The sequence below is a fragment of the Dermacentor andersoni genome, chromosome 11 (assembly GCF_023375885.2).
Source record: "Dermacentor andersoni chromosome 11, qqDerAnde1_hic_scaffold, whole genome shotgun sequence".
NCBI classification, from domain to species: Eukaryota; Metazoa; Arthropoda; class Arachnida; order Ixodida; family Ixodidae; genus Dermacentor; species Dermacentor andersoni.
Window position 1 is genome coordinate 83246496 of NC_092824.1, and position 27532 is coordinate 83274027.

The 27532-nt window shown below is 44.2% G+C and overlaps 1 protein-coding gene across 1 annotated transcript; it reads left to right on the forward strand.

Moving 5' to 3' along the window:
* LOC126518104 (sucrase-isomaltase, intestinal-like) lies at positions 1–27311 on the forward strand. The gene is made up of 21 exons (XM_072285584.1): positions 1–563; positions 1336–1516; positions 2289–2385; positions 4062–4174; positions 5855–5980; positions 7611–7733; positions 9535–9663; positions 10044–10163; positions 13435–13543; positions 14701–14845; positions 15254–15390; positions 15466–15500; positions 16944–17054; positions 17366–17499; positions 18570–18654; positions 19177–19233; positions 20298–20425; positions 20948–21033; positions 23331–23380; positions 23500–23661; positions 24143–27311. Exons 1-21 carry the CDS (start codon positions 190–192, stop codon positions 24218–24220), a joined length of 2580 nt encoding a protein of 859 aa, XP_072141685.1. The 5' UTR covers positions 1–189; the 3' UTR covers positions 24221–27311.
* Positions 27312–27532: the final 221 nt, after the last annotated feature.

A 27532-nucleotide genomic window follows, 5' to 3' on the forward strand; every position in this document is an offset into this window, starting at 1 on the left:
ACGGCGTTGGCCACGCGAATCGCCAACGCCGTAGTAGACTCTTTGGCGGTCGCCGTAGCGACGCATTGCCGGCGCTCGTGTGTCTTGAAAGCGATCTGCGACGTGGCTAAAGTGCGCACCCGCGCGGGCCTCATCTTCAAAGCGATCTGTGATGTTTGCAGAGTGCGCGTATAGTGCCGGTAGCTTCGTATGCGCTGTGCTTTCGACGTTTCGTTCGCGCTGAAGCGAGACATGCATGAAGGTCAATTCACTTGCTGCTGCCGCGATTCCTCACTTCGAATTCTCTTTCTTTCTTTCTTTCTTTCTTTCTTTCTTTCTTTCTTTCTTTCTTTCTTTCTTTCTTTCTTATGTATGTTTTTCTCGTGGCACACGCAACGTGCGGGAGGGCAGATCCACGACGAGGACCGGCAACGTTACGAGGTTCCCGTGTTGGACGACTCGCCGCTGTTGCGCAAGCCTCCCGCCGTGGACAAGAACCGGTTGCGGTACCTGATCGAGACCAACGAGACGAGGAGAGGGCGCGCCAGGCTGAGGGTGCTGCGCTCGGACAACTACGTCGTCATGTGAGTCGACGCTGTTTCACCGCTCGGCTCTTGGTATCCGCAGTATAGGGCACACATTAGGTCATGTCAATTTTCATTCGATTATAGTGAGCCTTTTAACCGCCTCAGGAGCTAATTACGGTAAGAAATTTACCTGTGATCTTCAGTGCCTCATTAAAGGTATATAAAGCACGAGACGATGGGAATCTTAAATCATTTGATTTATTTTCTCGTTATACGCACGAAATCGCACATAAGCGTATGCGCATGGGGAGGGGGCATCACTTTACGTAACAAAATAACGTACTAGGACATAAGGAACAGAACAGAACGCATACTATAATAACAAAGAAACAAGGAAAACAAAAACAAAACAAAGATTCAGTGGATAGCGCAGTGCTTAGTGCAGACAGAAGAAAGGCAAAATAATAAAACAAGTACATCAGTGCGTCGGCAAGATAACTTAGAAAGCAAGAAAGAAAAAAACGCGCCTTTGGCGAAGAGGAGAATTGGTATGTTTCATAACTTTAGGATGGCTGGTTAGTTAACCTTTCCTGGAATGATTTAAGGTCGGTGCATATCTGTATTCTCTATGGATGGCTATTATAGAGCGCGTTATTGCGTCCTCCGGGTGGTACGTACCGTCAAACACGGTTTTTACAATTCACCAACTTGCCAAACTTTCTCGATTCCGCTGAAGTTCACTTGTTGCGTCGCGCCGACGTTCGCTGGACGCTGGTAAAAAAATCGAGTTCACGCCGCGCGCCCCCTTGCCTCGTCTCGACCCATGCAGGCTGGATTCGTGGCACCTCGTGATGACCGAGCAGTTCCTGCAAGTGGTGCTACCTTACAGCGGCGACCAGCTGTACGGATTCGGAGAGAGCGGCCACGAGCACATCAACCTCGCGACTGGAAGCGGCACCATGTTTTCCAGGCGCGTCAGTGACTACAGCACGCTGGCCAGCGCAAACACGGTATGCATCCTCATAACTCGCCGGAAAGTGTGCATGCTATTCACTGGGGACGACGCACTTTCTCCCTTCTTCCTCGGTTTGCTAGCTGCGGTGTTCGTGCTGTGCCAGCCATAGATAGTCTCATCTTTTTTTTTTTTATTCATACTTTCAGCACAAGCCAAGACAGGAGTTGCGGTTACATTGCTGTCATCAAACTAGACAAAGTACATGTTTAAACAATTCAATAGAAAGCAATCAGGATAGGAAGGCACAGCATATAAACAAATATGAAGCAATAAACAACATGAGTTACAATTAACAAGTTATAGCACTATGTTGGTCTAACGAAAAAGTAATGCGCCAAAACAACAGCAACCAACAAACAGCTAACAATAAAACGTATGGATTATTTATGTATTATTATACTAATGGCGAATCCCATTGTTGGATTTGGGAAAACACTTTTCGGAGCGATATATTTGTTGCTTAACTTTATTTTTTTTTTGTGGGGGGGGGGGGGGGGACGAGACTGTTTCAAGGGTAGATCAAGAGCGCCGGTTGCATGTTCCAACGCCATATCTGCAGCACCTGTGGAACAGAGCTTACTGAACGTCACTGAAGGTAGAGTATAAATGCAACTCCAGAGGGGGCCGCGAGAACGCCTTCAAATGCGAGATAAACCGCTACTTCATGATAGCAGAGTTTACAGAACTCTCGTTTACTAAGTGTATATGCTTAAAGCGGTTCCCAAGCTGCGGAACTTACGAGCTCGTACATGCATTTTTTCTTCGAGGACTCGGAGAACTTCGCCGGCGTTCACCCGTTCTTTATGAACCCCAAAGGAGACGGAACAACATGGGGTGTTCTCATTCTCAACAGCAACGCGATGGGTAAGTTACGAACGTCGCTGTCTTGCTTTGTGAAACTTCGTGCAATTTTTTTTCTTTTTTTTTCGTGTGGTTATAATCTCTTGATTCCAGATTTCTTTGTGAGTGCTAAAAAAAAAAGAGAGAGAGAGAGAGAGAGAGAGAGAGAAATTTTCGCTGTTCTTCAGGCTAACATCGCTAAATTAGAAGACTTCGTTGTACCGACTCTATTTATCGGTATCGGTGCGTCGCGAATTCGCGACGTTTGGCATTTAGTCCGTCTTCGGCCATAGGAGCTCAAAATTTATGTAGCTTCGATGCAAAATCAAGAATGTCTTTTTTGTTTCTTCCTCAAACGCTCTTTAGCAAAACTCATGAGTTTGGTCTTGCTAGTGGCAAGCTTGTCTGCACACTCAAGCCTCTTGCGATGAGGCGTCTGCGATGCAGAAAGACACAACAAGAGCGTTGCTGCATTTTATACGACACAGTACAATACTTTATTGCTGTATAATGTGTATACACTTTATAAGCAAATCGAGGGAGTAAAAGCTCAGGAGCTTGACGGGTCCCGGTTTCCTGCAGGGCAACCATTGGCGACAGGTAGCAATGAAACGATGGAGTAAAAGGCAAAACGTGATACGCAAACATGCCTTGTGTGCCACGTAATTTGCTCAAAAAAAAAAAAAAAAGAGAGAGAGAGAGAGAGAAAGAAACTCGCGCGGCTCTTTTCCGTGTTTCGCGAGCTTTCTTTCAGGCTTGGAAAAAGAAAACTTTTATGTAGCACTTATCGAACAGTAGAAAGCTGGATCGGGAATTTTTCGGCATGGCCTACAATTTTCTCATTGACACCTTCGCTCTGAATATAAGATTTGGGCTGGGGAATTATAAATTGGAACTAATTATGTAATTAGGCGAAATACAAATCTGACTTGCTCCAGGCAACGGCTAACTGCGTTACCTTGGTTCCGTCCCTCTGCGTGGCATATTGTTAAATGTTGGCACAAGTTATTTGGAAACCCAGGATATACAGTGTGCCAGCCAACGTTAGCCAAACTGATCAACGAAAAAAAAATTGTAATAAAGGAAAATACACGGATAGCATAGATAAAAAATATCTATGTCGCTGTTTTCAATTTTGCTTAATATGGCGAGCAGTCTGTACTTTAGCGTTTCTGTTCTCGAATCAGTGCGATCTGTCTGTCCATCTTCCAGGTTTCAGGGTGTCAAATACACGGGCAAATTCTTTCTCAGGCCAGCTAAGTTACTTAATGCGTTTGTTTTATTTAGTAATCTGAATCTATAGAAGCAACATTTCTGAAATTATCTGGTTTTTCACTGGATAGTAAACGTGCATGCACCCGCTGTGGTGTTGCTTAGCGGCTACATGGCCTTGCGCGGCTGAGCTTGGGGTCGCGGGATCAAATCCCTGTCGCAGCGAACACATTTCGATCGGGAAGGGAGAAAAAAAAATACTCCCGCGTGTCGTGCACCTGGTGCATGTGAAAGATCATCAGCTGGTCAAAAAATTATCCGTAGTCGACCGCTGCCGCGTGCCTCATAATGACATCATGGTTTTGGCACGTAAAAAGAGCTCAGAATTGAAAAAAGAAGTGTCAATGCAACGTATAGCATGCAATACGACGCGTACTTCACGTGCTTCCGGGCTCGTATCAAACGTGCGCACGTTATGCATTGAACAGATTACACGGTGACCCCGAGCGGGAACATCGCCATTGCGACCACGGGTGGAATCCTCGACCTTTACTTCTTCGTCGGCTCCACGCCCACCCAGGTGGTTCAACAGTACCAAAAGGTAGGAGGCACGCCGGCGTTGCACCTTCTCTCAAGCGCACCTCTGATCTCAGTCGACTGCCTTTTTGATCCGACCCCCGCGGGGAACCGCAAGGTGATATCGAATTATCCGAAAGGTCGAATTAACCAGCGGCTGCAAAACGGACCAGTTCAAATCTTTTTTCGAGAGCGAAAAGGAGATACTGAAGATTTTCTTTCTTGACTTCGATGGACAGCGCTGAGTAATTGCCACGCGACGCCATTTTGAACGGACGGCGAAGACTATGTGGGCGCGACACGACGGGGAACAAGCGGGACCGTATGGCTTTACGGGGGAAGGAGCGTCAGCCACTGAAATATAACAATAATAAGAGAAAGACAGCGGCTTCACGCCCAGTGAAGCAGTAGTGACGTCTACTGAGCTTCTGGTGTTTTCAAGGTTTCAGGAACCATTGCTCGCATAAAGGGAGTCGAGTAAAGCGAAGCGGCATGCTTTCGCTTTCGAACTATATACGAGTTTTCCTACGGACGCAATGTATTGTTAAAAGGTCGCCGGGACTTTCCAGCTCTTTCGAATTAAGCGAAAGGTCGAATGATTGGGAATCGATATTATAGATAGGTCTAGCGACGTTCAGTCACTCGTGTGCTAGCGGCGTTTCTCTTAGAAGAGGCCCCCTTCCACCCCACCTGGTTGGTTTATATATTAGCGTTTGTGAGCTATTGATGCTCAATCTTATCTGTAGTTTCTTCGTTTTCAAATAAAATTTAAAATAAATCACCTGTTCAAATAGGATATTTGTATTCCTTCGGCTGGATACTGAAAGAGGCGGACATTATTTGCACAAGAAATTGAAACACATAATCGACGAATTAATGAAAGCTTGATTAACAACCGAGTTTCTAATTATTTTGCGGCATACGTTGCAGTTTATGAATTGTAGCCGGTGAGATCGCGAGGCGAACTTGGAACGAACCCAGAGGATGACACCAGCTTCGATATATGCGTTCTCACGGTATGCGACGATATGCATTGGTGTTCCAGTTATTCTTTGTCCTGCTAGCCATAAAAATGCCTTTTGGTAAAAAAGTAAAGAGAACAGCAACATAATTTACTGCAACTTTGACGGTGCTTATCTCAAAACTGGTGCTATACTCGCGAAATTATATCTTAATGGACGGGCCTACTGGCTTCAATTCGTAAATTAGAATATGTGTCCTAAAGCAATTAATTTAAAAGTTGGTTAGAAAACTTTCGCTAATTATTCAAATATGCATTACGAAATTTTTGTGCAAATAACGTCCGCCTAATCGAGCAATCCAGCTCTAAGATTAAAATTCCGCTATCTGTCGCAGACGATTTTGAGAATTTCTGTAATTTCTGCTACTCTAAAGATGTAAAGTATAAAACCTCTGAAGTTATTCGCGTTTGCTTTTTTTTTCTCGAATTATTTGTTTCGTTTATTTAAGCAGGTGTTGGTGTTCGCGCCTTCTAGTGCTGTTTTTTGTAGCCATGGTCTTCTCTATTTTCTTCGTAAGCCAAGTATAGAGTAGCTGGTAGAATATTGCTTTCAACATCTACATCTGGACTCTGGTTGGCCACCACGTTCTTCCTAACTGCGACTGCACATTACAGAGAAAAAACGATGTTTGTGAGATTTTTACCAACAGCATTCGTCAGATACTCACGACAGTTGCCTTTCAGCTCGTCGGACTTCCCTTCATGCCACCGATCTGGGCACTGGGGTATCAAGTGTGGATGACCAATTACACGTCGCTCAACGAAGTCAAGGGCGCGGTCACAGCTCTTGACCAGGCTGGCGTGCCCAAGGTAAGATCGTAGGTCGGCAAATAAAACAGCACTCGCACTTATACTCACGCGCAGGCACACATAAAATGAACATCAAAATAAAAAACAAACAGTGGTTCTGCACCGGTAGCTGTGGCCAGAGTCGCGTGTGCCGCAGTTGCGCCGGACAGCCATATCGATCATAGTGTTTCCCGCTGACCTTACTAGAATGGAACTGTGTCGAAAGGAGTCACAGGAGCATAGCATTGCGCTGTCTGCGCTGTTCTGGTAGCCGAGTAACATGTTCGCTGCACATACTGCAAAGAGCGCAAGTTGAAAAAGACTTTAGAGAGCGTTCACTCGAGGTATTCTGCAGGACGTTCAATAAGGTATTTGCCATTAGGCGCTTATCGTATTGCAACTCGACCTGTTTCTAACGAACGGTGCGATGTACCGTTCGATGCAATGTGGAACAGGCACGGCATCGAGCACGTCGAAATGTAGGCGGCGCAAACGCAGTCAGTGTTTCGTTATCCTGCACTAAACGCAACGTAGCTTTGAAGAAGTTCGCATGTTTGTTTTATGCTAAGCAACCGCAGAGTACAAAAGCGACCGCCACCCGAGGAAGCAAACATTTTTTTCCGCGAAGGCGACTGCACCGTACGTAGCTCGAGTGCTTCGAGGATCACGTGGGTGTTTTACACATCACCGCTTCTCTTCCCATGCGAGAACGATAGGCCGCGATAAGCTACCGGCCGCCTTTTTAAGCAGGAAATGCTTTTAGCGCCCGTTGTCGGCGACCTTCAAGTGACCACGAGCCAAAAGCCAGAGCCGTTATCCGGGCGCTCAAACGAGAACATCCGGGCAAGTTGCGAGAACCCAACGAAATCATCCGGTCAACCAGAAAATGCGATCTCTGGCTCCCAACCCTTTGTATAGGGCCGCGTTACGTACGCTAGATACTGCCCACGCAAGTTACAAAAAAAAAGCACCGCTTCCGAATTCTTCGTAATGTTTGTTCACTATATCACTCAAGCTGTAACTTCTAGTACGCTGAAGTTTTGTCATTTCCAATAGCCACGTTCAAAAGGCAGATACAGGGCACTGTATACTTCATTCTCATCTTTTGGCGCTAAGACAGAGTTGCCTGTGCTCTGTTGAACGCCAGTGGTCCGTGAGTTCCGCGGGGTGGGTTTCGCGTCGCCTCGAGAGATGGCGCCGCGCTGCGTGGCGCCTCCTTCAGACGCTTTTCTTCTAGCTGGGCAGTGCACTCTGTCTTCCTGGTGTCTTTCGCTGCTTGTCGTGCCACCTTCAGCCGGTTTTCTTATTCTAGCTGGGCAGCGTCTGTATGGACCAGTGCACAGATATGGTGTGGCAGGGCGTGTCGTTGCGAACATGCACTACACCCATTTTAAGGTTGTGGCTAGTACCATCCCCAACCAATCTGCATTGCCGGTTGCCATTTCATGCTTACATCTACTCTCGATCACGGGAGCGCCAGCAATTTTTTCACATCTCAGTAGAACTCATCATTTTGTTTTGTAGCTGCCCTTGACGACCCCTGCATGAAATGCACAGCGTTTCACGTATCGTTATTTTTTGTCTTTCACTATTGTTGCAGCGAGAGAAGGGCTCATTTTTCGCCAGCGAAATAACGCTCTCTGTTTTCTAGGATGTCATCTGGCTGGACGTCTTCCAAGGTTCAAAAGCGTTCACTCTGAACTCCGCTTTCGGCGGTCTTCAGGCGTACATCCGGCAGCTGGCAAGCGTGGGCATTCAAGTTGGCCTGGTCACAGTATGTCATCAGGCATTAATTTGTTTGTTACAGTTGAACCCGAATGTTAGGAACCAATTATTTCTTACTACACGTAGTTCAATAAATGTATTTATTTCTTCATTCTTCACTGGAGACAAGCGACACACGCATATAACGAACCTATCTTAAGAGTTAATTTAGGCCCGTTATAGGGTCGTTCAGGTATATCAAATGGCCTGATTTTTAGCACATGGATCTATGCATTATAGCAAGGTTGAACTGTAAAAGCCTTTCTTTTCTTTTTTTCACGGGGGAATGTCTCAAACATTAGTCAGGAATGACAAAAATATACAATAGAGGGCATTACGGAACCACAATATTTCCTTTTACAGATGTTTCCTCTTGTGATAAATCGTTATACTTATAGTGTTTGCGATAGTTATGTCATTTTGCCTGAAGCCACTTGCACGTCATTATGTCTAATCACATAGAAAAAGAAAGACGAATAAAAAAAACTCGTATGTACAGGAAGTATAGGGACAGAAATCTCAGAAGTGATTGGCGTATTCGCCAAGCCACCATGAGCTGCAGAATAGGTACATGGAATGCAAATAAGTCACGTTCAACGCGACGCGTTTGCGGGGGGGGGGGGGGGGGGGGGGAAGGGGAGGTGGGTAAGTTGAAACTTGAGTACATATGGATGCTGAGGAAGCTGGTTAATATTCATGGCATTGAAAGACAGGCGTGTTGACACAGACGCCAATAGGAAAGACAGGTACAACACAAGCGCCGTAAATTAAATATGCACCAGGAAGCAATGAACTGCATTCTGTATCCTTGACTGGGAAGACGCGCGTTAAAGGAGCACCAAAGAGAAACACAAAACAAGTTTAAATTAAGAATACATATTCAAAACTCCGTTTTCATTAATTTCGTAATAATAGGTCATTTAAAAATAAAATGAAGGAGCGCGGATACGTCAGTGTGACATCAAAAGTTGCAGTATATTTTTCGTATTTGAGCCATCGTGGCCGAGTTAAAGTTCTTGAAACTCGGTAGGCTCACCTTTTGGCTAATTAAGAATAGAATGTAGTCTACCTTTACCGATAAATATTTAAGTAGGCTTAAGCCATGGAGGAAGGAAAGAATTAGGCGGGAGCATTGCACAACACGACTGAAACCAAACGTGCAGGCCCAACACGTGATCGTCACGTCAGAGTGCGCTGTAAGTTTTAGTGCTCCCGCTCTGGCAGGCAAACCACGGCAGAACATTCGAGCAAGTGCGCATCGATTAAACAATACCGGGAACCAAACATCCCCGGCCAATAGGCTGTCTCGGAGGTCACGTGTTAGGCCGAAACTGCGAGGGAAAAAGCGAAGGGAATGGCTTCACCAAGGACAGCTGCGGGACGTAATGTTATCACCTAGTTTATTTCCTGTCTTCATGGTTCAAGCAGGTGCCGTCACAATTTGTGACGTCATGACAAGCTGGTACCTTAAAAACTGGTGCGAGAAGGTAAATGCGTCGCCAGTCGTTTTCTTTTTTTTGTGTGTGTATGTGTGTCTTCTAGCTTATTAAGCCTCCTCTTGCGGTAAGAGTGGTGTTTTTGGTATTGAAGAAGTGTAATTTACTAATACAGTTCAGAATAATTTTGCTTCTTAGCGCCGCCCTTTTAACTTCGAGCGTTCGGGTATCTAGGAATGTTAACCGTGTTTTTTGATCGCCTACTAAACATACAGCGCTGACAATACGTGTATGAAAAGTTGGAGTTAGAGTGAACTAAGCAATATACTAAAAACGATCGTAATCATTTTTATCAGGGATGTTTTCGTTTTCCAGAATCCGGCTATTCCTGCCGACAACGTTACGCGGTACAGCCCATACACAACGGGTCTCGAAGAAGACGTGTTCGTCAAGACGGGATCAGGAACCAGCGGTTCTGACCCTAACGCTGTGCTTTATGCGAAGGTATGACAACGACTTGCTTGGAAACTGCTTAACTGCTATGGTCTTGGTCATGCACGCACATTTGTAATTATGGTGTTCGTCTGGCATGGGTTCTCGTGATACTTAGTGTCTGCGTTGGTTCGTGTCATTTTTTTCTGAAGCCTCTTGTATGTCATATGTATAAGCACGCAAAAAAAAAAAAGAGAGAACGCGAAGGAGCGCCGTCCAGCTCCAACTCGACTGACCAGGAGGCCGCTGGACTCCTGGACTGAGGGTCCACTGCAGGGTGGAGGAGCTACACTCGCTCGCTTTGCTTATTTATTATTAGTTTATCATTAACTTATTATTTTGTTACGTATTAGCTTATTAGTTTATTTTCTCTCTGTCTCTATTTCTGGCAGGGGCTACCGACCGGTCCTTCAGCCTTCCCAGATTTTCTGAAGAACTCTACTAGGCAGTGGTGGAGAAACGCCATCCTGGACTATCAGGAATCCACCGCCGACTTTGACGCAATGTTCCTCGTAAGTTTGCTGGGCGTCTATTGTGTCCTTATTGACGGCTCTTTCCGCCGTGAGCGAAAGGCGCTGGCTTATTACGCCGAGCTGCGCGTGCAACGAGTAAGGTTTAGCTCGGGCCCAACTCCGATGCCTCCTATTCAAGTACATGCAAGATGAGAAAATGCTTTTACGAGACAGCCCTTGAAGCTATTTCAATGAAGTTCGTTGCATTTGGGGTAGAAAGTTAACTTCTAGTAACTGTGAGATGCAAAATTTTGATTTTAGACCTCGAATGTTAGACGAAAATTATCTCGAAATATGGTAAGTTCAAAAAAAAAAAAAAAAAAAGATGAAGCACGAAGTCTACGAATCCTTAGCTTTGTGCAAAGGACGTATATCGCAGTTCAGTAAACTGCTACTGATATGTATAGATGGCGGACGAATTCGATTTATGTGTACAATGGGAACGAGGCTCTTGCAAAAGTCCTACTGACATATTAGTGGTATGTATTTCAGAGCGGTGTGTAATATGTACATTTTGGCCTATTTAAATCTATTTTTAGGCGCTGTTTACATAATTACCATATCGTTTTTTTTTTATTGCTGTGTTACAGAGTTGAAAACTTGACTCTGTATTTTTTTGTTTCGATTGAAAACTTGGAGGAGCTCCCACCTGGGAGTGCCTCCAGCTGAGCTGGGAGCGCGACCGAGATCCGACAGAAGCTCGATCACGTGGCTAGTCCGATTGCTCCGGGAGCAGCGAGAACATTTGGCTGGGGCAGGCTTTCTCAGTTTCCCATCTTGAGAGCGCTCCGCATCACTGCAAACCCACTTGGAGTGCGGTGGGAACCAGTCGCATGCATCGCTAGATTGCCGATTCACCCCGTACCCACACACTAGGCATCTTGGCCATTGGCGTAGCCATCGCTTAGAGCAAACGCCTTTCCAGCGGGAACGCGTCGGAAATGCGTTCCATGTGGTTCGATCGTTCGGCACCGCAGAATCGGATTTGCGATTCGCGCTCAGAGGCGACGATGCTGAGGCCGGAGGCACATTCGATCGTGCTACCAATGGCATCGAATCTGTTAAGCATGAATCGACGCAGAGCGCTTTTTAGACTAGAGATTAAAGAAAGAAAGTCTGAGCGTGCAAGGAAGTTCCTAGGCGAGACGGACACAGTGTAACGCTAATAACGCGATTCAAAAGAATAATAAACAAAAAACCGCTAACTCCTCTTTTTAGAATTTGGGGGTAGCTTAAATTGCAAATTTAGAGGCATTCAAATTTTATTGCACATCATTTTTTTTAGATATTGAAAATCGGACCTAATTCAGGATTTCTGTCGTCGCATTTCAACACTCAATTGCCTAGATACGAGCGTCGGAATTCGATGATAAATATCTCGAACTAGGTGCGATTTTTAAGTTTCTTATTATAAAATAGAAGTCAATTAAAATGTTGCTGCCTTCTAATTTGCCATATAAACAGTACTCCTAAAACTATGATAAAAAGTTAATGAAACTTTTGTTAATTAGTCTTCTGAAGCTCACGTTATTAGAGACAAATGTCCGCCTCGCCTATAGGAATTCCTCTGCAAGTAAGCCACGCTCGCTAAGCTCTGTAAATCTTTATTGACCATTTCACGGCGATTCTGTGGGCGCTGCCATGTTTGATCACGTGGTGACGCGTCCATTGCTTGCCTCAGCTGCCTCCGTTGCCTCCGTGTTTACAGTGGGTGTGTATGACGGCGGTGCGGCTTAGCGAACCTCTGTTTCGGGAGATATGGTAGACAGTGACTGGGTGGACGGCACGAAGATTTGGCCACAGCTTCAGAGAACATGCAAAAGCGCTTTGGAAGCTGATTAAGCTATGTCCAAACGGTGCGAGCAGCCTATATGGTGCTTGTTCCAAACGCGGGGCTAAATAGGTACTCCAAGCTATCCATACTTTCCGCTCATGAACTGAATCTGGATTAGTGTGTTTTTCTCTACGTTCTTTATTTGCAAATACTTTGAAGCAGCGGCTTGTCACGTTTCTGACTCAGTAAATTTCTTTGCTGCGATCACTATCTGATTATTTCTGCCTACTCGCTCGCGGATGTACTCAGTCCCGATAGATTTGTTCTTGCTGCCCGCAAGGCTTGAAACGTAGCCGTTTTGTACATTGTAATACACTGTAGCGAAGATGTATTACCGCTAGCAACTCGGCTTACTCTCGTGGACCGTCACGAAACATTCAGCTTCGACCATTCATGCCCTGTCGGTGTAGTCCGTCATTTATTGTGCATATATGGTGCCTGTACATTTAAGTGTGCGCCCATTCACTTATTGACACGTTGGCGATAGAGTGAGCGTAAGATTCCGTGCCAGTTGGGGTAGGAGTGTGTAGGTACCGTGCGCGAAACGTGCTGTGACAGGAAGCGACGCTACTCCCTTTGTCATTGTTTAACGAGCGATACTTACTCTTGCCGACGTTCCGGGGCTGAAGCAGTTTTTTTGAAGGTCAGCGATACAACGCTGGCGGATGAGAAATTTCTGTATCCTCGAAGAAAGTCGTACATCTCGAAGTGCCGGTAACACGTACGGACAGTTGCAGAAGCGGTCCGCGAACTTGGCTGCGCAGATTAATTCCATTCCTTAATATGCCAGTCACTATTTTGCAGCCAACTATTGCACACGTCTTCAATGCGCACGATTCATTCCGGCATGATTAGATCACAGTGCGTGAGCGAAAACTCAGTTGCATTTCTGACAGCTGATCGCACAGAAGCAAGGTGGAAGCGGTAATGGTTTCGTATTCGTGCGCTGTCCCTTTGAGGCCACGTGAGGCGCGCCGCCGATAGCGCCATCTCGTTTCTCTAGAAGAAACTGCCCCGTGAACAGGGTCAGTAAGAAATCTGTATAGCCTAAAAAAAAAGTCAGTCAGAACGCATCTTTCGGGGATGGTTATCTACGTTAATGCGAGTAGCACCAAGGGGTGGTGCATATGTAATTTAATGACGGGAAATTAATTGCTGACAGACATTTTAATCATTATATTTATGTAATGCAAGTATGGAGTGTGAGTTGTTAGTATAGCCAAACAGCAACAAGCGGCAAAGTTATATATATAGATATACATACGCCAAGTTGCTTAACTAAGCTAAGGATACTAATCGCGATTAAACACCGTGGCTATGGCCCGCCGCAGCCTAAGCGGTTCGCGTCCGTTATTTAGGTCGTGGTTGGGAAATATCAACTTTCGTTTGAGTGCGTTACCAACTGAGTGTTTGTTTTCCTTGCCTGTCCCGTTTAAGAGGCTGAATGAACCGGCCGAGTTCAGCGGATCTGCTTCCTGCGAGCGAAACGACGTGGGGTGCCAAATGTGTCCTCAGAATCGATGGGAATACCCGCCGTATGTACCAGGTGAGAAGGTATCACTATTTATACAGTATTTATTAATTCTAATACGTGTCGATTCCTTGCGCACATCTTCTAATTTGATCTAGACACTTGACATTGTCCCCACAGATGCCGTACTATGACATCCGTGTCCCTGCAAAGTTGAGCTGGGATCTTAATATTCATTTTCATACGACTGTGGCTCTTGCTATTCCGTTATTTGTGCGGCATGCTACCGATAATTTCTTGTGACTCACCAAATTATTCCACACAACGAGCTTCAATTTAATCTTACTCGCGCAGAGCACAATAATCGAGACAAAAAAGAAAGAGTGACTCATACACACAGCGCTGGGAGTCAAGACTGAAATATTTATTGGCGTTGCACGTGATATAAATACCTGCGTCAGATGAATATTCGAAAAACTAAAGATCCAAGAACAAAAAACGTTGTTGTGTTAGTTGAGCCAGCACTTAGTGTGCGTGCCCATTCTTCTTTCTTTTCTTTGCGTCTAGCCTTTTGTACGTTGTACGTGGAAGATCATGGATCACTAGCTCGCCCGATTTCCACCACCCTAGCACGCTATAATTTGCCGGAATGAAATATATTCATAAATTTTGTACGCTTCCTTACGGAAGCACTTGGGGGTTAACAGGTCAAAAAGTCATCACCTAAAGTAAAACTCCACCTTCATCATCATCATCAGCCTGGTTACGCCCACTACAGGCAAAGGCCTCTCCCATACTTCTCCAACAACCGCGGTCATGTACTGTACATGAACACAAAACTCCACCTTAATTCATCTTAATACACCTTGCTCTTATATGTACCAACCTTAATGCACCTCAATCCACCTTAATCCCCTTTAATCCACCTTAATCCAATTTTGGGAGTGGACCAGGTTGTTGTTTTTTTTTTTTTGGGGGGGGGGGGGGGTGAGGATTGCTTCGATCGTTTCGCATGAGAACAAGCAGTGACAAAAAGTTGCGTGCGTGCCTTCATGCACCCATCTTTTATGCCATCGTTATGAACTCTCGATATGCTCACCGTTCTTCATTTTCCTATGCACAGCATCGTTTAGAATACGAAAAACACATTCTATTCTGTCTTCCTATTACTGATTTTTTTTGCAGTTGCTCGTGGCAACCGTCCGTAAATAAGCCGTTTATTTTTAATTAAGTCGCCTACAGGAACGAAGAAGGCAACGCAACGCAGCTTCATAATGGCACCCTCTGCATGAACGCGGCGTTCGGCGAAAGGCTGCGATACAAGCACTACGACGTCCACAGCATCTACGGTTGGAGTCACAGCATGGCGACGCAATGGTAATAAGATGCTGCAAGATAGGCTGCTGAGAAGTTAAGATGCTGATAAGCTACAAAATAAGACAAGATGCTGCATGATAAGCTTTGATTTACTGCGGGTGGGATGAAGTCGAGTCCTTAGATCCGCGTAAACTTTCACGGTGCACTGCAGATTGCAGACAGCACAGCCTCCGCTTCCCTGAATTCTGCCATATTGCCATGGTCTTTACCGAACCGCAAATTTTTAAAACACTCGCATTGAAATACCCCCCTCTCGGGCACGAGGTCGCGGGTTCGATTAACTTTCCAGTATTGTGCATGTATGCTTTCCAGTATTGTGCAGTTCTGACCACTTAGATGACAGTTTGATTGCAATTATATGCTGGTTTGTGAGTGCTGTCTCGGCTTACCTGTCTTATATGCTTGCAGGGCGCTGACCGATCTCATCGGCGACAGGACCCTCGTGATTTCTGAATCTACATACCCTTCAACTGGCCGGTATGCCGGACACCTCGTTCAACTGCCAGACTTCGGAGAATGGTCGGGCCTAAGGAAAGCCATTGTGGGTGGGTAACCATTGGCTGTGCTGTCGGCAAAATAATGATCGATACCCCACTATTTATTTATTTTTTGTCTTGCAGCTGTCCTGGAGTTCAACATTTTCGGGATCCCCTATGTAAGTTGCGATTCCCCCTTCCGGTTGCTTGTCTGGCTTTATGGATGAAACTGCACGGTTTATTTATTTGTTAGCGGAACTATAACAACGCGAAAACACACAGAAAAAAAAAAAGAAAAACTCGGGGACACGCTGCGCTGCATGTGTGTCCCCTTGATGTGCCCTGTGTCGCAACTGACAAGTCGCAACTGTCCCACAGAAACTGATGCACTTCAACGTATTGACGCTGCCTCCCATTTAATTGACTCTAAATGATTTTAAAATAAATTCTATCGTCAGATATTTTGGCGGCCTTTGTTAATGTACTTCCTCGTTTTTTTTATTACGATCGAGAAACTGCGGATAACCGATAACGTCCTATTTACATATTTGTGGTAAGATTCAGTGTGGTTGCGTTCGTATAAATTATGTCAGCTCCTAAAGTCCTCTTTGATGCACTTCTCGCAGTAGTGTGGTACTTTATTTGCAGTGCAAAGTCAAGGAGTCGTGAAATCGAAGTTTCATTTTTTTAACCTTTAGATTTCTTGGAACTCTGGTGAAAAAATCGCTAAAGGTTTGACAGGAAGCCTTAACTTAGGGCCAACTCCGACTTCCCCATTCAAATGCATGCAAAGCGCGGAAATGCGTTCTCATCAAAGAACTGATGGACCCACTTAAATAAAGTTTATTGCATTGAGGGAACAAGTTGGATTCTCGCAACTCTAGGAAGTAGACTTTATTTAGGACCCTCCGCTTTTTACGAAAAATTGCCGAATCTTGGCAAAATACACGAAGCACAAAGTTTACAAATTCGCAATTCTGCACCAGAAGCAGACATCGCAATTCTGTAAAACTGCATCCGTTAATACATCTAAAGGGGACAAATTTTATTAAAGAATTTACAGATTACATGAATGTGTTACAATGTTTACGAGAGTTTTGCCAAAGTGCTACTCTCAAATTAGGGGTGTATTTGAGAGCAGCGTACCGTGCATAAATTATATCCGTTTTAGATCTCTTAATACTGTAAGAGCATTGTACAATAGTGTGATATCGTTATTTATTACTGAGTTACCAGGTTGAAAAATTGGTAGTTGCGTATTTTAATTGTGCAAATTTCGTCAATGTTTTTTTTTTTTTTAAGTTGACGGCTTAAGTAAAAAAGAAATCTGCTTCCACAGTCGTTAGATTTTAACGTTTTCTTTTAAACGCAACAAACGTATACAATTTGGTACAGTGAATGTAGCGTAAATTGATATCTCCGTTCCCATACACGTATTCAGATAGGAGCTTCCGAGGTTAAGCTTTCGGTTAAATTATAAATCTGCTCCGAATAATTGGTACTTTAAACGTGACAAGCTGGTTGTTTGAAAGCCCAGCGTAAAAAAAAATTTCTCTGTTCGCATGTACTTTACTTGAGAACTCCCACGGGAACACGTAGCTCGCTCTTGAACTTCTGTGCAGGTTGGAGTCCCCCTCTGTTCGGGGAATAGCTCCACACTCTTGTGCCAGAGATGGATCGAACTTGGGGCCTTCTTTCCCCTTGGACTGGACTTCAGGATGAAACGTTCAAGTGTAAGTACCGCACGGCTCAGAATCGGCAAAACTTCCTTTTAAAACGGAATCACCATTTAAGCCTCTGAAAGGCATAAAAAGTATTGCCTTTGAAACAGTTACCCATGTTCCACTAGAGCCTGCACCATGAAAATTTTCCGCTGTTTGACAGAAATGTCAGTAGCTTGTAATGAGCAAGACGATAGAAAAATAAAAAGAAAACGCTTCAAAGAGGGGGAGGTTTAATGATTGTTCGTGTTATACGAAGGTACGGATGATCCCAGTTTCAGTCATGCCTAATCGATTGTATATTACTGTTCTGTCTGGCACAGGCAGACACACTTTCCATGACACCCGCGGCCCTTGATGCCGTCGCTATGAGGTACAGTCTACTGCCTGTTCTGTACGCACTGTTCTTCAGGGTCAGCTTCAGCGGCGGAACGGTCGTGAGGCCACTGTTCTTCGAGTAAGTTTCAAACAACTGTTTTCTTCGTTTGCGAAGCGCGACATTGAATGTCACGCCTGAATAAAATTTTTAAAAATGAGCCTTTCTTACACTAGTGACGAAAGCTTAAAGGTCCGAACTTGTGACATCTTAAGAAGTAGCAAGCTCGGACTATATGTCACAATTGTGACATATAGTGCCGCTGTGTCCAATCTGACAACAAAGGCATCAAAAGTGCATAACATTCGTGGTCAAGAATATTTTATGTTGTTCTCACTGGAGCTACATTTGCGCCAGCGATCACTCTACCACTAGTGTTTAAGCTGTTGTGCGAAACCTGGGCTCAAGTCAAAGATGCACACGACGTAGGATTGCACGCGACGAAGACGTGAACAAAGCTAGCTCGTCACGCGTTAATGTTGCCCTGTACCATTGCCACTATTCTTGGGAAGCTTACAATCATAGCATTTTACTGGTACTAACACATGAGACAGCAACTTGGAGGTTAAGAAGCTCGACAATAGGTCAAGGACCGCGCAACGTGCGATGGAACGAGAAATGATAGGCGCAGCTTAACGAGACTGGAATAGTGCGACGTGCATTATAACGAAAACGGGGATAGGCGATATCTACATCGCTGAGTTTAAGAGCTGGGGTTGGGCTGGCCATACAAGGCGTTGGGTAGATCACCGTTGGCCGGTTATAGTTACGGAGTGAGTGAAGAGTACGAAAGTCAAGATCGGCAGAGGCCTAGGTCGCGCGATGAAATGAGTAAATTCGCAGACAAACGATGGCGTGAGGTGGCGCAAAACGAAAGTGATCGCTGGACGATGCCTTCGTCCGGCAGTGGACATACCATACGCTGATGATAATGATGCGTAATGGTTCATTCACGTGTGCACATGCGGCCCTGATTACAGCGGATTATAAGACGGCTTATTAAAGCAACCTAAAATAGACGTCACAAATGCCGCAGCACAATACGGTTGCAGCATTTTAAATCGGTACGTTCGTGCCGGAATGTACGATGCCACTTAAACATGAAATCTCTCTCAAGCCGCTTTTTATTTTTTTCATTTTTTTTTTCAAAGGTTTCCGCTGGACAAAGCCACCTATGCCCTCGACGAACAGTTCATGTGGGGTTCTTCCATCTTATTTTCTCCAATTTTAGACAAGGTAGGGTTACTGTATTGCTTTTCTGTTTCGTCATAAGGATGGCGTGTTGTAATACCGAATGTCGTCCACACTGCATCACGCTATCGATCGATAGTGATTACCGATAGCTATTTATCGATGAAAAGCAAACCGGTCATACTGTTGCTCGAATTTTCTAAACACATTGAAATTCTCATCTACAGAGTGCCAAAAATCATAGAAAAAGTTCACCAAGTTCACCACCCATTTTAGTAGCGCGAACGAGAGGATCATGAGAATTTCGATATATAATTTTCACAGAGCATGGATTCAGATTGTAATGATAGCCCTGTTTGTAGCTGAGAGAATTCACTTCGGTTATGTTTCTTTTAAACGACCCAATGATATTTTTTAGTCTTGTAAGCCAACAGGTTATTTCAATGCTTTGATATCAATAAAAAGTAACTAAAACGCGTAAATATGACAAGGAAAAATTCGACCTAGTATCAAATCACGTTTTTAAGTTAGCATAGAGTACGCCACCGGAGTATTGTACTTTTGCAGGACGCAACTACTCAATCTTACTACCTCCCGCCTGACGTCTGGTTTGACTTCACGTCGGTGAGTACCTCAGAGCATGAACGCCCCCTGCTTTGCATACATTGGCACATGTCAGGTTGAATTTTTTAGCAGTTAATAGCCAAGAAGAAAGGACAAGCTTTCAGCCAGAGGAAAGCAGGCAGAATCTTTTTTCTAGCAAACAATTTTTCGCTTTAACGATGTTGGAAACCTTTAACGTGTTCGTTGCGCATTCTTCGCTACACATTTTGAACTCAGTGTTCCCACTATGTTTAAATTGAGTGGGTGTTCAAACTTTGTACGAGGTTCTCGTTTCTTCCAGTACCGTTGGTCGTAACGCTCTCTCTCGTTTCACACTTCATCAGCTTTACTAGTATTTTGTTGCCGTACGTAATTGCTGAAACGTCCTTCCGCATCTAGGCAGTCGGTAGTAACTATCTTTACGAAAATTGTCATTTAGTTTCTGTTTACACATTGATGTGTTTCTGACGAGTAGTCAGAAATGTAACACAAACTCAACAGTTAGTTATTCTTTTTTTTTTAAGTTTGTAACGGCCACTCAGTAGAGAATAGTCATCAGAATTTATGCTGAGAAAATTACAAACATGTTTTGCTTAATTACTGATGTATGAACACTTGATTACTTTTAACATCAAATTTACGTCAGCGACTGAGGTGACAATGCACATGAGGTTTTTTGTAGATAAAAGTGCTCAGGTTTTTGTTGTATTGGCCGAGACATATAAGCACACAAATATTCTCTAATCACAAACAATGTAACCTTATTAAAGAAGCACCAAGCGGTAATTTTTCAAGAGCTTCTAAAACTGAGCTTGGAATTTTTAACAGTAAGGGTAATCATCTTGCAGCGGGGAATATAATTTCCCTAACCTTGGCCGGCGCGTATACCTAGAAAATGCGTTTCTTCATAACACCGTCGTATGTTCAATGTCATAGACAAGAAAGAGAGCAATGTTCGATGACAGGCACAGTGCAACGTATGATGTGCGATACCCCCAAGGCCTCCATTGTGCGAAGTGCATTGTTTTTCAGCTGTGATACGACACGTAACAAAACGTATGCTCCTTCTATTTGCGCCGCTACAGGGGTTGCGTAAAGACGGATCCACGGAAATGAAGAGCCGCAGTGTAACGGAGAACTCGACACTACTCGTCCACGTGAGGGGAGGGCAGGTGCTTCCAGTTCAGCCCACACTAAAGAACACCATGGACAGGTAAGCTATCTCATCGCACTTTCGAAGTGCGATGGGTTGTATGTGAATACGAGTTTCTAGCGCATCTTAAGTGGCACATTCGAATGTTAACTGTAGTTGCGATAGTGTTCTCTTGTGCACAGTTTTCTTCACAGAGAAGCCACGACCACAAAGTTGTGTGAGGTCTTAGGTAAAGAATGAGCGCCTCTAGAGAGCGTCACTTGATCTGGAGCGATACACCTTAGTAGAAAGCAGCATAACTTTTCTACAAACGTAGCAGCACTTCTAGTGGCATTTTTTCACGCGTGCCGATGTTGATCGTAACAGTTACATGGTTGGGTTGTAGTGATTTGCATGAGAACGATCCTATGACGTAATGAAAGTACAGTACGGCGAACGCATCATGGCCCACTCAGAATTTATGTGTATGATAACACGAAATTGCCAGTACTTTCATGAGGTAAACGCTTCATATAAAGCTCCGCCTCCAAAGGATGCATTTTAATTGTCTTGTTCGCGTTTGGGTGCCTTTTTTTTTTTCAGGACAAAAGTTCCGTATGACCTTTACGTTTACCCCAAAGATGGATTCGCGACCGGTGAGCTCTTTGTCGATGACGGCATATCTCAAGGTAAGAATCAAAAACTTGTAACGATATGGCTCAAGCTTGGCACAGATAGAAATGAGAAAAATCTAAGCATCCTAATGCAAGTACGAATTGTGCTTGGTGTACGCAAGGTGTAGTATGAAGTGCAGCAGCAAGCCTGACTGTTGCAACAAACTCTGCTTAAGCGATTCACAAGAGATAAAGTAATGAAAAGTAATAAAGCACCCGCATGGCATCCTTCTAGTTACAGATCCGTCTTGTTGCATCTTACTAGAAGCGTCTTACTAGAAGCATCTTACTAGAAACCCATTCTTGAAGTCACCAAAGCTAGCATATACTCCTACGCCTCCGCTCGTAGCATATTGGCATTACAAATTTTTTATTAACTTTCTAAGGCTGGCCTTTTATATACGAAAAATATTTTTCTTATAGCAACATCTAGCTTCGCTATTAAGGTTTCTCAAGTGTGTTGTATGTTTGATATTAGTGATGTAGACCACCCTGTTGGCCGGCCCCGAGGGACGCCACTACGGATATATGTTTTACACGTTTTATTTTACGGCATAGAAATACGACTGAAAATCAGTGAACTCGGCTTCGATTTACCTTACACATACTTAATGGGCAAAAGGTGCAACAGAGGGTGCCTTGGCTGGTGTATACAGACGACATCATCACACTATAGGGACATGGTCAGAGAGTTAGAGACTTGCTAACACATATGGCAATGAAGTAACATATCTAGGCCTTGATTAGCACAAAGAAATCGAGAACTATAATATTTAATGAAGGGGCGAGTAATGACGCCGTAATAATTCAACAGCAAGTCATACCCACAGTCAAGCAGCATAAATAGCTGGTTGGATAGAAGACGGAAAAACCTGCTCAAACATTCACCAAGAAGATCATGTGAGAATGAAGACGGAGGGGAATGCGACAACAACTAAACATAGAGCATTTCAAAGCTACAATAGATATGAGGTGATGTAGGGAATGCATAAAGAGGCAATGGTGCCAACGCCAACGCACAAGAATGACATTCTGTGATTAATATCAGAGAACTTGTCGAGATTGGCGGTTGAGTGTGCCGATTAGAATTGGTGCCCACGGTAAAACCACGAATTAGGCAGTGCAGGGTGACATGGGTTGGTCTCAGTCCGAAAAGCGCAGAGCAAAACTGGTTTTCCAGAAATACTCAGGAACGTGGATTAAAGGAAAGGAGCGGATAAAGTGCGCAAATACGTGTACCTCAAGAACGTAGGCACAGAATGACAGAAGTGGTCAAGAAAGTTTTCGACCAAGTGCAGGATAGTTGATAGCGTAAATAGACAACCATGAGTCATAAAAAAAAAAGTCACAGAAACAGAGACGGTAAATTGGTTGCAAAGGATAGAAACAGAAAAGACCACGTAGATTTAAAAAAAAAACTGCAGCAAATAAATCTGAGAGGAAAAATATCTGTTATAACGAGCTGGCTGCCTGAGAACAAAAACATAATGAAGGAAGCACTCACAAGTGGATGAGGCATGTGTCTACATGTAACAAAAGTTCGGAGACGACCTAGCGCATCATAATAGAATTTCAAGATTTTCACCCACCTAGACCTGTAGGAAACGTCCGTATTCCAGAGTGTGAGACCGGGCTAGTTGGTATTCCATGCTGAAGTGACTAGCGCAAGAGTGGACACGGGACACTAAAAAGGCGACAAGGACAAGCACTTGTCCTTGTCGCCTTTTTAGTGTCCCTTGTCTATTCTTGCGCTAGTCACTTCAGCGTATTCCAGAATCGCTGGGATTCAAAGCGAATGGAAGCATTAACTGGTCAGCAGTTATTGAGATGAGCAAGACATGTTTATAGTATTGGTGATAAAAAACATGGGGACGACGTCGATAGAACCGGGGTTGTTATTGGCATAAGTAACTGTACAACATGGAAATATATATATAGAAGTTTGAGCGAAGAGACAAAAGATCAAGGTAGAATTAAGCGAAATGCTAGACAGCAATAGATGTATATAAAACCTAATTAGCTCAGCGAGGTTAGGCGACTGTCGCCGTCCCGATGCCAAACAATTCATCTGTCATCATAATCATAATCATCATCAAGAACACCGCGTCGTAAGCAATAAATGTGTTTGGGCAGATGTGCCACTGTGTTTCAGTCTTTCATACCTTTTGGTAAAAAAACTAGAAACAATAAATAAAGCCAGAGCTGCTCACTCAATTCCTCACTCTACCCTGTGAATGCGGGTAGGTTATTTTTGTTTCTGTGCAACTAGTTAATCTTTCTTAATTTTTTTTGCATTTTCTGTGTTCATTCAGGAACCGTTGAATCAAACCAGTATGACCTCTTCAGTTTTATTCTAGCTCAGGTAAAGTGACACCGCTTTTTCTGTCTTTTTTCATTTTTTGACGTGAGGTTCCGTATTTTTCTGAACAATCTGAGTTACTCAAGGAAGTAGTCATATTAATGCGTAATGCTTACTTTCAGAACCTCCTACGTGTATCGATCAGCCATTTCGGGAACGGGACGCGACAAAATGCGACGGTCAGGAACATTGTGTTCTTCGACGTCGACGCTGCACCATCGAGGGTGACGATGAACAAGAACAGCCTGTCTCAGAACTCGGTGCTCCACGATCCCACCAAGAAGGTCAGCATGAGTGCTCTGTTCTGTAGCATCTTAGCAAACTGGTTAAGTTCCATCTTAATCTCTGTAGGAAATTATTCACGCACGCACGCACGCACGCACGCACGCACGCACGCACGCACGCTCGTTTCAGCTAGGAGGGCGGCGAATTGGGCTAGTTCGTTTTTGATACTTAAAAGTGGTACAACGCATATATGAAACGCGTGTACATACTGCTGATCTCTCGATTTTTTTTTCGTGTTTGTCACTATACAAGCACCCGTTTGAAGCCATAAATTTCAGTTGGCAGTGAGCGGCCTGTCCGCATCCTTTCCTCCCTCCTCCTCCTATCTCGTTTCTCGCTGTATCACTTTTAAGATGTAGCTAGGAGCTCGATGTGAAGCTGTCTTCCGCATCCTATAAGCTTCAGCTTCAGCTTAAAGGTAAGGCATTGCAGCGACAATTTTCTCGCTTTTTTGTATTGACTGCGATCTACTATTTACAGAGCCTGACGGTCACGGTGAACCTGCAGCTACGCTCTCTCAACAGTATGGCTACAGAAGCCGTTCTGCAACTCTACTGACATAGTCGACGGCTCCGAGAGTCTAATCAGTGCCATGCCCAAGAACGAGCTTTAGCGGCTGGCGCTGTTCGGGGAACGAAACAAAGAGTTCCTTACAATACTACATTGATAGAAATATGGTGCCGTCGCCTGTGCGATTTTCGTAACGGACGCTGTGACATTCGAATGCCGAGATATGAAAGATTCGGTATGTGCTGCATGTGATTCGACGTGATTCGTTGTGATGACTGAGCCAGTGACACCTTTTTCTTTATTTCTTTCTGAAAACGGATCTTCGTAGAAAATGTGGCTCACCCACTCGTGCTAATGCTTTCTCGCATGTAACGTAACAGATAAACAAGGAAAACGAAAACCTATTATGATCGAAAGTTGAAGCCCGTGCACAATGATCGCAGAGCTAGTCTTTACTCCACGGTTGACATTTTGATGTGAATATGCACCATATTGCAATCAGTCGTTCTTAAACAGTTGCTTACAATACAAAATCAGCATTTTACATACCGTTTTCGTGGAGACTAATCTATCGGGGACAACGCAACACTGATCACTATCACAATGCAAAAAAGGGTGAGGCGTGCAAGCAGGACACAAGAGAAGTGGACAACACGAGGGCGTTCGTGTTGTCCACTTCTCTTGTGTCCTGTCTGCTCGCCTCACCTTTTTCGCACAATGAATCCTTACCAACTAGCTCAGCTTTCTGTCGTTCCGCTATCACAAGCGTGATAGTTATCAGTCCAACACTGATCACAAGTGTGTTGGCCCCTCTCCTTTGACAAGAAGGTCAATCCTACACTCCCCCTAGCCGGCATTCGCATGCGTACAACGGCATCGTTGCGCCATTTTCCTACCCGCGTGATTGCAAGAAATTCTGCTAGAATGTAAGTCGTGACTCAGATCTCGAGTCTCGCCTGAACATCTTGAGGTAGCAGTAGTTGGTCCGTTTCTCATTGGAATGGCCAACAGCCCCATGTGCGACACACATGCGATAAGACGCTCATACAAATTATCTGTGTCTGCTGGCGCTATAGTGCCGAGAGGCAAATTATCTGCACAGTTATTTGCTGGACCGACTGGATAATCGTCCGCTGTCAGAACTAAAAGTTGTAGGCCAGTGCTTCCAGGGAAACTCCGTGCAGAAGACTTTAATCGCTCTACTAAGAATCCTTCTGTATAGTGTACGCGGTTACATTGTTTGTGCTTGTGTCTCTGTTTTTCTGTATCTCTCTCGTCTTTCATTAATTCTCTCTTTTTATCCCCCTGCTCCTTCCCCCCGTGCAGGCTAGCCAGCCGGAACTACCTCTGGTTAACCTCCCTGCCTTTCTATGCATAATTTCTCTTTCTTGAGGCGGAAGAAAATGCTTTTGTTTATATTGCAGACGGAGTAACGTTTAAGCGAACAAATGAGGAGTGTTGCGTGTGTTGCCGTGAAAAGATAAAATGAGGGTGGTGTGTGTGGAATGACAGGTGACATATTTACTGCCTATCCTTGTTATTCGCGGGATGAAATGTGCGTTTTTCTGGAATTTCGTGGCGTTGAAGCGCACGAAATATTTCATTTGCTTGAGTGTTTGCGTGGGAATGGTGCCGATGCGTTTTTTTGTACAATGAGCCATGCATAACGTACGGTGGACTCTAGTTAAACGGAACTTCAAGAAATCAGGAACTTCCGTTTATCAGGAGTTTCTTTTACCGAGAGGCCGAGCTCAAGTGGACACAAGGTGCTCTTTTGAAAGGGGCAGTTACTTCATTGTCAGGAGCAGATAATAGGTGTGGCGGATCTCATTGCAAGGATTCCTCTTACGAAGTTTCTACTTGCTGACTAGAGCTAGCAGCACAAAGCATAAGTGAAAAAATATAGTGATGTGGCAAAGAAGAAAAGAAAAACCGTTTCTAGTGGAGCAACCACTCTTGAAGTCTGAAAACTTTGACCTTCGGCTCCAGCGTGATCGCATTGTGCGTTCATTTTTGTGCCGCCATCGGAAACTCTAAAAAAATCACAACTCATTGATGTTGCCAGCACACACACACACGCAAAAAATAATCACCATTGCAAGCGAAAACCGTTATAGAGCCACACTGACAACGGCACCAACAAAAGCCAACAAAAGCCGCCAGGAGGTTGAAAAAAATAGTGGTTCTGTTTAACATGCTTATTGCATTGCTTTGGTGCAAAATCAACCAATCATACAGCTGCCATTCTGTTTAAGCGGTAATTTCTATGAAGCGATTTCCGTTTACTGAGATTCTGCTGTATAGGTTTATTGTAACGTAGGGTGGCGATTTCTGTCATCGTCCTGAATTGCCATTTCGAATGCTTGAGCGATGTGGGTAACGTAATGTATCCGTTAGATAAACAGAGGGATTTACCTCAATGGGTGCCCATTTTTATGGAATAGAATTTTCCTGCGCTGGTGATTACGATGTAAATAGTTTCAAAGTGCAAATACATGAGACAGTCCAGTAAATACTTGTTTTTGTGTGGAAACGAATGCGGAAACAAGTGCTTTATGTCAACGGCAGCTTCACTTCAAATTATGTTATGGATAGAAGGGAACGGATAAATAGGTTCGCATCATAACATGAGTGTGCATGTCTGTGCGTGAAAATGCATCATAAGCCACTTCTTGTTTTCAGCGTCATTTAATATGGTCACCTAATATTCTTATTGTTGACTTGTACAGTACTACTGTGCATCTTCATATCTTCTTATTAGTGGTTATCTGCGCGCCCTCTTACGTGTGGTATCGGAAGCGAAATGCTTCGTTTTGTCTGGTGAACATACTTGTTTGCATGGTGAACTCCTTGTCGGTTGTCTGTTATCGTCGATAAATGTTTATGCAAATATTTTTTAGTGACTTAGGAAGGCGGAAACAACAGGTGGTGTGTTCGAATCCCACTGCCAGCCACCAATGTTCCCTGAGACAGATTGGAACTAACAATCACCACGAAGTGCCAGTCGGGCCCTTGTTGTGCTTAGCGAAGTTCGAGCCAGAAAAAAATAAAATTCCCGCCATGTGGAAGAATGTTCTTTCGCTAAACGTGCCGTGTCAAGAACGAGTGAAAATAAATTTTATTGAAACTTTTGCTTCAATTGCAGGCCTTTTGGTAAAGCTGTGAGGTCAGTCTATAGAATGTATTTAAAAAAAATTATTTTCAGTTATTGACCTTTTATGAATCGACAGGCATCCAGAAATATTATGTAGAAATAATGATGTCTGTATTGGGTCTTGTTTAAAACTTATAGCGAGCTTCTGTACTGCCGCCAAACGTTTTGGAAAGCGAGACAGAACTTTTAGCTCGGACTCTCCCTGT

Bases quoted from the DNA above. Each gene is read 5' to 3' on its own strand.
- LOC126518104 (XM_072285584.1), top strand. From the start codon at position 190: ATGCGCTGTGCTTTCGACGTTTCGTTCGCGCTGAAGCGAGACATGCAT. The intron at 20,426-20,947 runs GTAAGCTATCTC...TTTTTTTTTCAG, and splicing joins CTAAAGAACACCATGGACAG to GACAAAAGTTCCGTATGACC. The intron at 21,034-23,330 runs GTAAGAATCAAA...GTGTTCATTCAG, and splicing joins CGATGACGGCATATCTCAAG to GAACCGTTGAATCAAACCAG.